The sequence below is a fragment of the Motacilla alba genome, chromosome 9 (genome assembly GCF_015832195.1).
Source record: "Motacilla alba alba isolate MOTALB_02 chromosome 9, Motacilla_alba_V1.0_pri, whole genome shotgun sequence".
NCBI classification, from domain to species: Eukaryota; Metazoa; Chordata; class Aves; order Passeriformes; family Motacillidae; genus Motacilla; species Motacilla alba.
Window position 1 is genome coordinate 16,346,332 of NC_052024.1, and position 15,304 is coordinate 16,361,635.

The 15,304-nt window shown below is 57.7% G+C and overlaps 1 protein-coding gene across 1 annotated transcript; it reads right to left on the minus strand.

Moving 5' to 3' along the window:
• Nucleotides 1-15: 15 nt before the first annotated feature.
• Nucleotides 16-4,898, minus strand: NPPC (natriuretic peptide C). The gene is made up of 3 exons (XM_038146034.1): nucleotides 4,352-4,898; nucleotides 2,628-2,937; nucleotides 16-1,234 (listed from the first exon to the last, which is right to left on the minus strand). Exons 1-2 carry the CDS (start codon nucleotides 4,442-4,444, stop codon nucleotides 2,641-2,643), a joined length of 390 nt encoding a protein of 129 aa, XP_038001962.1. The 5' UTR covers nucleotides 4,445-4,898; the 3' UTR covers nucleotides 16-1,234; nucleotides 2,628-2,640.
• Between the last annotated feature and the right edge of the window lie 10,406 nt (nucleotides 4,899-15,304).

The following is a 15,304-nucleotide window of genomic DNA, read 5'->3' on the forward strand; positions in this document are numbered from 1 at the left end:
CTTTGGAGCTCCAAGTCATTTTAACGATTTATTTCATGCACTTTACATAGCAAGAAGCTGTAGCAACAGCTGTGTCCATGAATCCTTACCAGGCAGCTCTCGGTATATTTTGGTCTGTCTATGTATTGTCCCTGGCTCAGTTAAATAAATCTCTGCTGGAGGAAGGGACTTTACAGCTCAGTGGCAAAGGGCTGGCGGATGAGAATATCAACAAGACAATTAGTGGGCCACTGGATCCTGGAACAGCAGTGCCTCTGGCACAAAGCTCTGCTCCCACCAGCACAGCCGGGGGCCAGATCCAGCGTGGGCTCTTTGTTGCTGTCAGCAGGGACGGCGTCTCCATCCAGCACCAGTGATAGAACTGCAGTTAAGGGCTGAAGCTTGGGCTAGAAGCAGTTAAAGCACGTCTGGGACAGATGCTGCCCTTGTCACGCTGCTGTGGATCCAGGGCTCGGCTGTTAACCACGGTGGGCTCATTTCCACGGGTGCCATTTGGGATCTGGGCATAGCTGTGCTGCCCAAGGCTGTGTGCTCTCGCAGGGAGCTCAGCTGGGGTCTGCAGAGTCTTGCAGCGCCAGGCAGGATTCAGTCCATCAGAGCATCACAGGATTGGGCACAAGTTTACTTTTGCATATGGGATCAAAGCTCAAAATATCAGCTGGCCTTTCTCTCACTCCTGACTTTTCTAAAACATCTGAACAATTTCTTCTTTAGCTCTGTTAAAATCAATCAATCTGACATTTAAATTGTATGTGAATTTGATAAATAAAGACAGGTTACAAAATGCCACATGGAATGATTTTTTTTAAAGTTTTTCAACTACTTAGGACAAAAAATGTTACAATGCTTGACTTTTCATTTAGTTACATAAATAATTTTTTATAAATATCTCTTTATAAACAATATATAAATAGCTTTACAACATAAATACATTTATGCATGACATGAATTTACAAACAGCAATGTTATACAGCTGGCTTCATCAGTCTCTTGGAAAAGCACTGTCCCTTGTCTCGGTGAGTGTTTGTATATATAATATATATAAGATAGAGAGCACTTGTTAAAAAAATAACAAAACCAAAACAGTTGGTGCCATGACTCCTCGTACCAAAAAGAAAAACACAACCACATCTTTTGTCCATTCCAAGGGGGTCTCTGCTTCTCTAGGTGTTGCCTGGGGATGGCCGTGCCTGGCTGTGCGTGGTAGGAAAAAGTGGACTACGGATTCAAAGCCCTGCGAAAAACAAGAACAAAGTGCCCATTAGTACTTGCCGTGCAGCACCCCTTACCCATCCCCAGCCAAAACCCCTGCCAAAGTATCCATGGCCTGGGGCTGGGGGATGCTGGACTCAGTAGAAGCCATCCCTGAGCCTTTTGCTTGAGCTAAAGCAAGAAAGGAAGTGCACCCTTTGCTTTCTGGCTGGTGTTCAGGGGAGAGGCTGAGAGAAGCTGCTGCTCCTCCTGCCCTTGTGTCTATTGGAGTCTTTTTTCTTGTTCTCATGGGTTTAGTGAGAGAGAAAGGATGTGACCTGCCTGCACTGGGTACGTGTGTTCCTCTTGGAACCCTGAGCTAGCAACACTTGGCAAAATTGAGGAGTCTCTAAATGAGGGAAGAGAAACAGCACCCATCCCTCCAGGACAGGTCATAGACCAGCACTGGCATCCTGTAGGCTCCTTTGGGTTGTGCTATTCCCATCGCCCAGAGAGCAGCAGGATGCTGGATCCAGTCTCCTCTGTGCCCAGTTATGTTACTGCAGTGCTGTGCCATGGGAAGAAGAACAGTGGCCTGGGCTGCAGTGGTAAGTGCTTCCCAAAGTGTGCGTTCATCTCTGTGTTCCTGCTGGCAGGGCCAGGCCAGAACCGTGCCTCACTGTCCCCAGTACCCGCAGGGAGACCTGGCAGGGGAGGCACTGCCATGTTTTTCCCAAACCCATCACTTTGGGGAAGGGACACTCCTTCACCCATTGGTTGCTACACAGTGGCTGTGAAGCACCGTGGGAGGAATTTCTCCTAGCTTCCCATAACCTGCTCAGATACAAAGCTGCAGTTAGGAAAGTGCTACTTGTGCGTGTCACTACACCTAGAAGACACCTGGGGAACTTGCGTGTTGTTTTTCCTTAAATTAAAGGCACTGGAGCATGGCTGAGACAGGAGTCTCCCTAAATCTCAGGGTACACAGGGGGTACCCTGCCCTCCTAACACCTATCCATAGGTCACCTAAGTGTGTCAAGCAGAGGGGGCAGCTAGGAGCATGTGGCTGCACTGGAGCTCCTCCTGCATCCTCCCCGGAGCCTATGGGTCTAGCTCAAATTAGGGGGAATCCAGTTTGAGCTGCTGCAGGAGCAGCTGGGGTCTCTGACCCTTCTGCAGAGCAAGGCAGCGGGAGGGCCGGTGGATTCCGGCCGGGAATGCACTAAGGCCACCTTTGGGGTCCTCCTCTTTGCCCGCCAGCAAAGCCGGAGGTTGCAAGGCTCAGCGGGGAGAACACCTGCAGTCCCGTCCGCTGGCATCTCTCGTTCGCAGGGCAGGGCATCTTCCGCAACCCCCGCGGTACCGCAGCGCAGCCCCCGGCCCCGTCCCGGCCCCGTGCCGGCCCCATCCCGGCCCCGGCCCGGCCGCGCACTCACCGCCAGGGGTCCCTCAGCATCCGAGGCCGCTCATGGCGCCGATGCGATCCAGCTTGAGCCCGAAGCAGCCCTTGCCCAGGCCCTTCTTGTGGAGGCCCTTGTGGCGGCGGCCCGGCGGGTCCTGCAGCAGCCGCGCCCAGCCCGCCCGCGGCCGCGCCTCGGCCCGCGCCTCCCGCGCCTCCCGCGGGCCCGAGCCGCCGCCGCCGCCGCCGCTGCTGCGCTCCTTCTCCCGCTCTTTCTCCCGCTCCGCCGCCTCGGGCGGACCCGCTGCCGCCGCCGCCGCCGCTGCCGCCGCTGACCCGCGGGAGGCCTGTGGGGAGGAGAGGGTCAGAGCGCCGCCGTCCCCAGCGGTCCCCATCGGTGTTGGGGATCCCCCGTAAGGGACGCGCAGAGGGGTCGGTGTATTCCCCCCTGCGATGCGAACTCGCCATTGGGTCTGTGCCCGGCAGTGCGGTCCATCTCCCCCTGCTGTGCCCAGGGCATCTTCTCCCCTCCCTAAATCTGTGCTCCCTTCCCTGGGGTCAGAGCATCCCCCTGACCCACACCGTAGCGGTGTCTTCCTGTCCCGGTCACTGCATACCCACACCGCCCCTCCAAAGGGCTGGTGGTGCTGCACACCTCACCTGTGCTGCTGCCACTAACCTGTCGTCCCCTTCCGTCCCGTCCTCCCCCCACCCATAATCTGAAGGGGCCTGAAAGCTGGCAGGTCCTATCATTTCAGATCCCTTCAGTCACTGCGTCCCTCACCGGTTTACAGACTTCTTCAGATTATGGGGAAGGGTCCTGCCCCACAGCTCCTTGTGCACCGCTGCCTTGCAAACTGTCCCTAGCAATGGTGGGGAGATCAGGGATCCTCCTCCCTGCTGCTCCCTCCCCTAGTTAATGCTCTCTGTGTCCTCCCAATCCTCCAATTCTGACCCACAATTAGAGGGACACACCTCCTTCCTTACTGTTCCCCCATCTCTCAGGCCTTCCATCTCTCTCCCTGCTCAGAGCTGCTGCCCACCAAGCCCTGGGAATGTTCATCCTCATTCATTTTCCCAACATCCCCCTGTATCAACACTTTCTTCAGTCTGCACCCCAGTGCCTTACAGGGACACCGCCACTCCCATCCCACCGCTGCCCTGGGGCACTCAGACCGTGTCCCCATCTCTGTGCCCAGACTTTAGGGCAGTACCATCCAGCGTCCGTGGCCTCGGGCACATCCCTCATCCTCAGCATCTCGGGACAACCAGGTCCCTGGGACACTCTCATTCGGGGCACCCCTTCCCCATGGGACACGCGGGGGCGGGACAGCCACCTCTGTGTCCCTGCCCGGCCTGTTTGGTCAGGGCTGCCCGAGGGCTCTGCTCTCGCACCCTGTCCCACCGTGCACCTGCTGCCTGCCCCGCTCCGGCTCTGCTCCCCCTCCCCCGTGCCCGGCACAGAGGGGGCTCCAGGGTGACTCCGGGGAGCACACTGCCACCCTCCCTGCCCCGATCCCGCGGGCTGCGGGGCACACCGCGTCCCACTCCAGCCTCGGGTTTGGGGCGGATGTCCCCGGACGTTCGAGACAGCCTGGAGAAGCAGTGAGTCCCCCTTGCAGTCAAACAGCTCATGCGGAGAGAAGAACCCCTCTTTGCACTGACTCTGGCACCCCACAAGCACCCCACGTTTCCCCCTGTGCCGTTAGGACTGAGCGGGACCGGGAGAGGAGGAAGAGCCGGAGAAAGCTCCAGCCGTACCTTCTGTGGGAGCTGGGACGCCGGCTTCGCCTCCAGCCTGACGGAGAGCAGCGCGAGTAAAAGTCCACCAGCCAGCAAGGGTGAGATCTGCATCCTGCGGGGCCGAGCGGCAGGGGGGTCGGGGGGGCAGCGGGGAGCCGAGGGCAGCCCCGGGGAGAGCACGGGACCGACGGCAGTCAAAGTTCAGAGCGGAGCCCCGAGGTCCCTCCTGCCGCCTGCGAAGTGCCGAGCTAGTGAACTTGGGCTGCTTTCTGCTTCATTCATTTTATAACCCAACCTGCTCGGTGATGTCATCTAAATACCCAGGTCCAACCCGGTCTGCACTCCACAATAGCAGGAATTTAAAGGGGGGGTGGTGGTATCCCCTCTCCCCTGGCAGTAACAAATGACACAAGACAGCCAGCTCCTGGAGCCGGAGACCCGAAAGGGAAAGCGGGGGGCATTTGGCTTGATGCCCCCGCCCTCCCTCAAACGCCCCCGGCTCCCCCCTGCACGCTGTCTGCCCTCCCCTCCCCTGCCGGCTGCCCCACGGCCCCTCGGCTCCCCGCACTGTCCTGCTGACCTCCCGCGGAAGAACACGGGGCGGGCGGGGGGTGGTCCCGGTGCGGGATTCATCCCAAAAGAGCGCAAAGAGCACTTTTTTTTTTTTTTTTCTTTTTTTCCCCACATCCAGGATTAAATCAGACACTGTGCCTCCCAGGTCCCTACTTGGCAGGAGCAGGGCCACTGCCCTCCGTGATGGGGACACGGGGGACACAAAGGGATGGAGGGGGCAGTGGTGCTTCTTGAGGGCATCTAAGTGGGTTTCTCGGATCGGGGCACGGACCTGCTCCCTCTGCTTCTGGGAGGATATTAAGGGTGTTCCTGGCCCTGGAGATGGGGCTTTTCAAGCACCCTGGGAATGTCCTTTGCAGGGCACAGTCAGTGTCACAGGGTCCCTCGTGGGGACAGGACCTCACTGGCTGACCCACGTGCAGCCTGGCCTCCCTCTGACCTACTCCCAGAGCTAGAGGGTACAGGAGAAAGGTGTGATCCTGGGATTAGCCTCAGTGGATCACAGGGCCTCTGAGGAGGCCCCTTGCTCTCAGCCTTCCCCTTCCCTGGCTGGCAGGGCAGGATTTGTGCCTCTGCTGCTGCTGGGGCTGGCAATGGGCAGCTCTGGAGCTCTGCTGGCTTTTTGCTGATGGAGCTGAGCACCGTCCCTGGCCCTCTGTCCAGGGGGAATGCTCTCGGCATGAGAGCAGAGGAAAGACACCCCTTTCTTTGCAGGAGCATCCAGGGCTGAATTAAGCTGGATTTGCACCCCAAATCCCTTCCCTGAGACCAGGGAAACATTCTCTCCTCTTCCCCCTGTCCCTGGAGTCTGTTTCAGTCTGATCCTTTCCTCCTGCTCTGTATCCTGGTCTTTCTGGGCTCTGCTGCTCCACAAATCTCTAGGAAGCTGCCCCGGCTGGGGGACCACAGCTCTTTGAGGGGCTGTAGTATCCCTGCTCCAGAGCAGGGAGATGTTTCCTCCTGCACAGCCCGGGCTACTGGGCACGGGACACTTCAAACGAGATCGGCTTTTCAGCTCCATGTGAACGGGAGCTGGAAGGAGAAGGTCTCGGTGTTTTTTCCATTGTGCCTGCCAGGTGGAGACAACTTGGACTTTTTGGAGTGTGAAGCTGTGCTTGGGCATTTGTCTGCATGCAGGCAGAGCGAAGTGATGGAGTCGGGATTAGAGCCGACCCCGGGTGCCAGAAAGCCGTGGGTGCAGGCAAGCAGCAGAGAGAGGCCCCTTCTCTCGGGGTTCAGTCCTTGTCCCATGCGAAGTGTAGCTGGAATGCGGCAGCCAGCCTCACCAGGGTGCAAGGAATGGGAGGCTCTGCACCACTACCCCCATCAGCAAGGCTTCTGCAGGGGAAAGGGGAGCAGCAGCTGAGCCCTGGGTCTCCACAGGGTGAGAGATGACATTTCTCCAGGAGTGTCGGGGTGCCCGAGGCCACCAGCAGCTCAGCAACCCCCACAGAATCCCGCCATCACCGCTCTGGGTGCACTGGCTCCTGCCCTGGTGCTGCGGGCAGCCTGTCCCCTGGCTTCTCCCGGTGGACCCGGGGTGGGGAAGGAGACAGGCAGATGGCTGCGGAGAGATGTCACAGTGTGGGCAGGAAGGGCCGCCTCGCTTGCCACCAGCCCCCTCGCAGGCTGCAGTTGGTGGGGTCGGTACCGGAGCTGCTGCAGCTGCCCCTCGGCCGGAGGATCGGAGCATCGCCACAAATGCCACAAGGCGGTCAGGTCTCAGCCAGTGCCTGCCCGCAGGAGGCTGTCCCTGCCCTCGGCTCTCACTAGCGTGGTTTTCATTAGTGTGTTTTCTTTGTCACACTGTGCAGAGCCTCGGGTTTGGGGGGGGGGGGGGGGGGGGGGGCCTTGCTTTATAAATCCAATTAGTCTTGTTATTCAAATTACTCTGCCGAAGTCGGAGCCGGGCGCACACAAAGACTTAACTCAAACCAGATCGGATCTGCTGGGGTGGCAAAAGCTCAAAGCTGGAGCAGAGGTGTGCAGGAAGGGGTTAAGAGTGTGAAACCCTTTTGCTTGGTGGGGTGGGGGCCTGAAAGCTTTTAACCCTTAAAGGGATGGACCTTCATTAGTGCACAGCCCTGTGGGATGATCACCCAGGATGAGAGCTGGCAGGCTCGAGGCACGTGTGGAAAATGAGGAGTGGAGAGATAGGGCTGGGCTCACAGGGGTCTTCTCCAGGCACTGGAGAGCAAAGAGGATCCTGCACAGCTGCAGAAGGAGGGATCCCACCTGTGGGGTGGGATGGAGGGGGTGACACCCCTCCCTATTGCACCCAGGGGTCCAAAGAGAGTCAGGGGGAGAGAGGGGCACCAGGGCTGGCCTGTCCCTGAGAAATACCAGCGTTGGACCTGGATTATGGGGAATGGGCTGCTGTGGAGATGCTGCTGAATCTTGATGAAGTGGGGTGAGCCCTGAGTACGGGGACTTTCGGTGTGTAGGGAGTGGGGAAGGGAGCAGAGACTGTGTTGTGTGTGTGAGAGAGGACACAGGTCCCCTGTCTGAGATGGAGAGCGATTCATCAAAGTGTGACCAGTGCCAGCATGATTTGGAGAGTGGGAGGAGATGGGTCATGGGGGTGTGTGTGACAGCAGCATGGGGTGCTCTGGCCCCATCACAAGGAACCGGTGAGCGATGCCAGCGCTGAGGCTGCACCCTGCTGGGCAGCAGTGGGGCCGTGGCTCTCCTGGCTGAAATTAGGAGCCAGGTTCCAGGCACCTCCTGGAGGATGATGTCAAGAAGGTTCACAGGATAGAAATGTGGGCTCAAGTCTGAAGTAAGCTGCTACTGTAGCAGTGAACAGCCAGTGATTCATCTCCATTTTCTTCAACTCACTTTTCCTTAGGGAGCATGTTTCTTATTGATTTGGGAAATCACTGGCCAGATTTATGTCTCTTCTGCTTCCTTGGGCCAGGAGAGCATTTCCTGACCAAGAGATGGATAACCCTGGGATGAGGATTTTCAGCTGATGCCATGTGAAAGCCAATCATCCCTTTGCAAAAAGAGACATCAGAAGGCTGAGTGCATGTGATGGTGATGCCAGAGGGTTGCAGATGATGGTTTCCCATAACCAGCAGCCAACCCAAGGACTTGTGGGTCAAGTACCATCCCAGGTAATGGGATGGAGGAGGTACAAAGATGGAGCAGCTATTAGGATCAGGGACCTACTTGCACAGCCAGCAACTACCAATCCTCAGGAATATGATGTGTGCTGTGTTCACCAAGAGAATGTCACCAAGGGTTTGATGTGCCAAAATAAGAGTTTTTTACAGTTGGTTTTCTTCTCCTTACAGGTTTTAGAGTACCTCTCTAGGGGTCTGATGATAGCCAGCTCAGTGAGAGGCAGTTTGAAGAGAGATTTCAATTTTCATTATTGGGATGAATGAGCAGCTTCTGGTGCATGCAGGGGACTATCTGGTCCCAACTCTGTGGCGATGTGCCTCCTGAGGACGCTTTAAAGAAAGGTTTTCTGGGGAATAACTCTGTAGCCCCTGAGGCAGGAGCACTGCCTGGCAGCTCAGGCCTGGCCATTACCAGCCCCCAGCCCCAGCAGCCACCAGGCTGTCATGGGGATGGGGTGGCTCCACACAGTGGGGTGTGATGCTCCTGGGGTGTTGTCTGAAACACTGATGGAGATTTTGGCCAGTTTTAACATCCCTGCTGTTTGTTTTAGATGCTGCTGCTGTCAAATGAGGCATTATAGGAAACACTACAGGATTTTGCACTTTCCCCTATCTCCTTTGGTTCTGGAAAAGTGTCTGGCTGAGGATACAGGCATGGCCAATATCCCCTCTCCCCAAACTGGGATGGTGATGGGGAGACAGCCCACAGAGCTGCCCTGATGGGGCAGGCAAGAACAGGGCTGCATGTGCTGCAAGGGTTAGAGACCAAGAGGGCCTCTCTGTCCCCTCCCAAAACCTCCCAGAGTGGCAAAGCTGAGGAGAAAAGGACAAGCCCCAGGCAGAGACTCACAGGTCTTTGCTGGTGAAGTGCTGATATCCTGACAGGCAAAGTGTGTTTTTTCCCCAGGGTTTTGCCTTTTGGGATTTTCCATTTCTCCTGGGCTTCCGAGGATGCTACAGTCTCCTCCTGACATTCTGGGTGTTTTTCCCAGGGCTACAATGGGATATCTGTGCTCTGGAGCTGGGATGCCTCACTCCTCTGGTGGGAGCAGGAACACAATGTCTCAGGGTTTTGTTGAATGTCAATGAAATGAAGCAATTCTAACGCACGGGTGACTCCACACCACGAGCCTCCCTCTGCATCAGTCCTCAGAGGATATGAATTGCACTGCCTCCAGCTCCTGGCAGCCTCAGGTCTGCAGCTGATGTAGGGGCAGGTTGTTGGGATTTTCCAATCTAAATGCCACAGTTGTCTTTTCCTCCTTATTGCAGATGTCTTCCCCCCAGAAACGGGGGTCTGGCAGTGTTTCACCCACAGCTTCGGGGTCCCAATATCATCCCAGGCTTGTTGATTTTGGCACCGAGCATTCCTTTGGGAATAGGAACTGCCCAAAGGGGTGATGGCCCAGAAAGGCCACAGGATGAGTTATTGATATCACATTTGTCCCTGCAGGGAGCCATGCTGTGTGCAGATCCTGAGAAGAGATCCAACAGGCCTGTGGGGATGGACCTCCAGCCTGAATCCAGGGAATCTCCATCCCAGTGGTGGAGCCGGATGCCACCAGTGCCTCGGGGGAGGGATGTCTGTGCCCTCCTGTGCTAGTGCACACCCAGGCCTGGCGAGCAGGTCCTCACCAGCCCCATGGCTCTGGCAGCAGCACGTCCTGGCTTGGCAGGAGCCTCTTCCACCTGGTTTGGCTGTGCAAACCCCTGTCCCCCCGAAGAAGCCATCAGCAGCAGCTCCCTTGCAGCCCCCCTGCCAGACACAAACATCCTCCAGCTCCTCTGAACTGGCTTCCTGGGAACCCACTCCAGGTGGTGGGAAGTCCCTTTTGGCATCTGTTCTTCAGGGCAAAACTTTTGGGCTTCCTGAGTGTTGCCCTGGAGCGCCTGGATGTGGGATGTGGGAAACCCCAGGGGAGTGTTGGGAGGCAGAGAGCCAAATGTATTGTTCTTGGCAGTGCTGGTGGTCAAGTCTTTGGCCTCCTTAAAGAAAATGATCCCACTGTGATCCCATTAAAGCCAAGTTGGGCTTTTTGCCTCTTTTTTATTTTTTCTTTTTGGGAGGGAGTTTGTGCAGGTGCCAGCAGAGGAGCACTAAACGACCCTGGCTGTGGCAGGGGGCTGGCATTGGAAGAAGAAGGTTTCAGCACCACGAATGGCGGGGCAGCCTTGTGGAGACGATAAGGGTCTGCCTGGGTCGTGGCCGTGCCTGGGAACAGCTGAGGTGGCTGCTCCTGCGGCCGGGGAGCGCTGCCGGCTGCAGGGGGTCACGGTGGCCCCGCTGCCACCCCAAGGCAGCCGCTGTGGACGTGCAGGGCTCCACAGCCCTAACCTTTAGCAACCAGACAGAATAACAATGCCGGCCTGCTGGGGCATAATGGCCGGTGTTTGCTTGAGATACAAAGGCACCGAGCTTTCACATGAGCTAACACTGATAAGTTCGGCTCTCGCTCAGTGCCCCGCCTGCCAGCCGCAGCAGCAGCCCCTGCCTGCCTTCCCTGAGCTGCTGGGACGTGCCCACCGAGCCTTCAGCCCATGGTCCCCACTGCAGCATCGCCCCCGTGCCCTCGGCGAGCTGTCCCCACTCATCACCCGTCTCCACCGTGGTCTCCCTGGGGGCTCTTTCCATCCCATCCCGGTGTGTGGAGTGGGAGATGCAGGGGGGAGATCAGGCCTTGTGGGGGGAGTCCCTACCCCTGGGACTGCATAGCAGTGTGGTTCCTTAGTTCTTGCCCTTCGGGAAAGTATCTTTTCCAGTTCCCTGAGAGCATCACAAGGGATTTGAACTCACTGCACATTCCTGACCCACTCTGTCCCCTGGCCCTGCTGCCCACAAGCTCAGTAAGCGCAGGACAGCTCCTTTCCCAAGTTTCCTGATGTAACCCGTGGAGCTTTGGTGTCATCCATAGCCACTCTGAGCACCTTTGGGAGGCTCAGTCCTGCCACTGGAAGGCCCTCCACACTGAAAACTGAGGACATTTTGTAAAAGAGATTTGATCATTACAACAAGCAGAACTACTGAGGAAGAGACTTAAAGGTATCCAGAAGACAAATCCAAGTGAGCTCAATTAAATCAGTTGCAAGGCACTAACCCTGCTCCTCCCTGGCTTCTCACCTCCTTCCTCCTGCCTCCTTCACCTGCTTCCTCTCTGCCTGTCCCTCTCTGCTGGGGTCTAGTTCTCTCTTCCTTCACTGGACAAACAAAGCCAAGGCAGACCTTGCCCCCTGTCTGGGGTGAGTTGCAGACATTCCTCCAGGCAATGAAGGCGATGGGAACCCATCAATCCTGATCTTGGGTGGCATGTTTCCCAACCAGAGGTATGGAGGGCTCAGGAGAAGACTGGAGAAGCTGAAGGACGGGTGGGACAAGACCACGTGTTGTGACACAGCAGATGATATCTACTGTCGAGAGAGATGGTTTTTAACTTATTTATGGTAATAAATCTGTCACACTCCCCTTTGTCCTCCCTGAGCATGGCTTATGTCCTCCGGCCAAGTGCCCAGATGACTCCCAGTGCCTGAGAGATGTCAAAAGGAGACAGACTCAGGCTTAATGCTGGGTGCTGCTGCTGCAATCAGGACATTTCCAAGGGTGCTCAGAGGCTCCAGAGCAAACTCACAGCCCCGCATTGCCTTTGAGCACATGCTTGTGCCACGTGGGTCCCTCCTGCAGACAACAGCAGGGAGGCAGAGGCAGAGCACCCCGCTGCCCTCCATCCCTCTGCCACGGCCTGCAACCTGAAATTCCGTGAGGCGACATTCGGGTTTGCAGGGGGGCATTCCCACGCGCAGCGTCGGCTCACGCCGGGTGGGCTGCAGGAAGCGCACGGAGGCGTCAGAGGAGCCGTTCTGCTCCCATGCAGGGTTCCCCTTGTTGAGTCACCTCGGGTGGCTCCAGCCCCTTGGCCAGTCACTCCTGATTAACGCTGATGTAAACGAGGGCCGGGCGGGCCCTCGCTGAAACCAGAGCAGAGGAGCCAAAGGCTTCGTCAGCGGGGAGCTCCCGGCCAAGCAGCCATGTGGTGCTCTCACCTCGGCCGAGGTGCCGCAACACGTTCCAGCCTCCAAGCCGGGAAGCAGCTACCAGTTAGTGCCTGGGGGAAGATGGTGAGATAATCCTGTGCTGTGGGAAAGCAAGCCAGGGCACCGGGCTGGGCCTGCTGCTACAGGACCCCAGGAAATGAGAGTGCAGGGGAAAAATCTGCTCAGGGACCTTTCCCTTTTAGAAAGCCCATGACATGCCATGGAGGGTCAGGGAAGCAGCAGCGAGGCAATGGCTCCATCCTGTTCAGCAGCCACGAGGATGGTGTGGATGGAAGATGGAGCCAAAGGTGAGACTGAAGCAGTCCAGCCCTTCCCTGGGAGGGATTGTGTTTGAGATCCTGCATGAGGCACCAGCTTGCTGTGACCTCTTCCAAAGGGTGTGAAGGATGGACATGCATGTGCTCCCAGCCACTCAGAATCCTCTGTGTGCCCACAGGGTACTGGGAGGGAGACAGGATTTGCTGTAACTCCCATTTGTCTGGGTCACTGATGGGCTAGAGCAAAAGAGGGCACAAACACAGGCCCTGTCCCATGGAGCAGACAAGATTCCCAAATCCCTGGCTGCTACCAGGAGAGCAGGGCTGAGAAGTGCTCTGCTGACCTGCTGGAGACCGTGGCCCCTTGTGCAGCAGGGCCCCAGCTGGAGGCAGGAGGTGAGGGTGACAGAGGCACCCAGCTGTGGAGCCATATCCTTCTCACCACACCTGATATCCCTGCAAGCTCCAGGCCCCAGTGCTGGCAGTGGCCCCTCCAAACGCGGAATCCTCCCTGCTTCCTCTCCTGTCTGTGGAAGGACCAGGGCATGCTGAAGCTACTGCTGCTGGTGGCACCACCTGGTGCAAGGGGCAGCCTGGCCAAACTCCCAGTTTGGCTTCATCCCCACTGGAATGAAGAGGAGCGGAGACACAGCGTGACTCAGCAACATGGAGAGGAGCTGCTGCTCCCACCTGGCTGGTACAGGGAGAGGGACAGTGGGGCTGGAGGCCTAGGTCCCCCCTCCCCATCCCTGCTCTCCTCCATACAGCAAGGGCAGCCTGAATGGATGGCATGGGTGAGCCCTGAACAGCTGGGGCTGTGCCACCACCCTGCCTTCAGAGCACCCACCTTCCCAGTGCCAACCGCCTTGCCTTATCAGCAGCCAGGAGAGCAGGAAGAAGAAGGGGAGCACACATCCTGCCTCTGACAGGGTGATCCCATGTGGCCATGGTACCCATGAGGCCAGCTCCAGCAGAAATGGTCTCCCTGCTCTGTCTTTGGGTCCTGTGGGAGCAGCTGCTCTGTGACTGGTGGCTCTGTTCAAATAGAGAATGGTTGCTCGCTTCCTCTTGGCCAGCGTGGGGCAACTCTCTGCCTCTCAGCCATGGCAGAGCAGAGCTGAGTGCTCACTCCCCTCCTTGAGGTGGCCAGAGCAGCCAGGGTGGGGCAGCTGATGAGCTGGCATCAGTGCCAGCAGATCGTGGGCAGAGGCTGCTGGCTCTGCATGGTTCATGCAAACGAGACGCTGCCTTTGCTGGTGGCATCCTGGCACTGGGGCGGATGTGACTGTCCCTGTGCAGGCAGGTCTGTGCTTGCTGCCCTTGGTCCCCACAAGAGCCCGGTGCTTTCTCAGGGCAGCTCCTTGACCCCCCCAGGGCTGGAGCTGGAGTGGTCTGGGCTTGCCTCGGCCTCGTGGAAGCTCAGCAGTGCTGGCTGTGGGAATGGCTGAGGGGCCACGTGGTGTCTGGGAGCCACAGGTGAGGCTGCACCCTGAGCAGAAGTGGCCTCGTGGCCTTCAGAGGTGGCTGATACCAGGCAGTGTGCACTGATCTGCAGCATGCAGGATGAAGAATAAGGACCATGGGGCTGGTGTCTTCCCCACCCTAAGTGAAGGAGCAGCATGGATGCTCCTGCCAAAATGAAGACTAAACAGAGCCTTTCTCCATCAGAACCCTGCCTGGAGACACCAGTTCAGCTCCCTTTGGATCCCTCCTCCATCTACTGAGGGTATTCTCCAGGCAGACAGCTCAAGTGGGATTGACTGGGGGTGCCATGAGGACAGTTTATTGATCTCCAGATTTCCTTCTGGTTGAAATTCTTTGGCAAACACAGCCTGAGTTTGCAGTAACACCAGAGTGACCAAACTACATATTCTCAGTCAGCCAGAGCCTGGGACTGACTCTGCTATAGAGCCTTGTGAGAGGTCAGTGGTCACAGAAAGAGGAGATAATAAAAGTTCCAGCTCTTGACTCTGGTCTCATGCTTTAATGACACCCTCTGATCCACAGGCTCCGACTTATCGTGGAGGAGGTCAGGCACTGCTGCTCAGCACCAAGGGCTGGTCACTCCTTGGGTGCTGTGGCGTGGGTGAGCAGTGGAGCAGAGGGTTTGGATGCTGCTTGACTTCCAGTGCCAGGGGAGCAGGAAGAGCTCAGGGAACGAGATCCCAAAGAAAGAGCTCAGGGAATGGGATCCCAGAGAGCTCAGGGAACGGGATCCCAAAGAAAGAGCTCAGGGAACGGGATCCCAGAGAGCTCAGGGAATGGGATCCCAGAGAGCTCAGGGAATGGGATCCCAGAGAGCTCAGGGAACGGGATCCCAGGGAGCTCAGGGAACGGGATCCCAGGGAGCTCAGGGAACGGGATCCCAAAGAAAGAGCTCAGGGAACGGGATCCCAGAGAGCTCAGGGAACGGGATCCCAAAGAGCTCAGGGAACGGGATCCTGGAGCTTGCTCTTCTCTGTAGTGCAGGTGAGGCCGTGTCGGTGCTGAAGGAGGTTTCCCCATGGGGCTGTTGGAGGTACAGGTACTTGCAAAGCTTTGAATTTCCTCTGGAACAGCACCAGACTCAGATCTTTACAATATTAGATCAGCTAATCTGTGCTTTTTTCGCTGATCTGGATGAAGCTGGAGCGCTGGCCTTAAACGGGAGCGACCCACCCCAGGAGGCTCCGCTGGCCCCGGCTGGAAGCAGGCGGCTGCCCAAAGCCGCGGATCCCGGTGGCTGCAGACCGGGCAGGCCGGGGACAGTCCGGGCCGGTGGCGGCACCTCCTACCCCTCACGGCCCCGCCATGCCCCAGCTCAGCCCGCGGCGGGCTCCCAGCCTCACAGCCTGCGCCTGGCCGAGAGGAGCCCGGGGCTGCCTGGAGGCTCCCTTGCCCCGCGGACCTCTCTCCAGAGCAGGGAGCGGGGCTGGGACCCCCGAGCCGCCGCCGGGGCTCCCCCGCCCGCCCTGTGGCGCCGGGCGCGG

What these genes read in the sequence shown, in the direction of transcription:
- NPPC (XM_038146034.1), bottom strand. Translation starts at nt 4,444, where the DNA reads ATGCAGATCTCACCCTTGCTGGCTGGTGGACTTTTACTCGCGCTGCTC. An exon ending in CGTCCCAGCTCCCACAGAAG is followed by an intron (nt 2,938 to 4,351) that starts GTACGGCTGGAG and finishes TCCTCCCCACAG; the next exon opens with GCCTCCCGCGGGTCAGCGGC.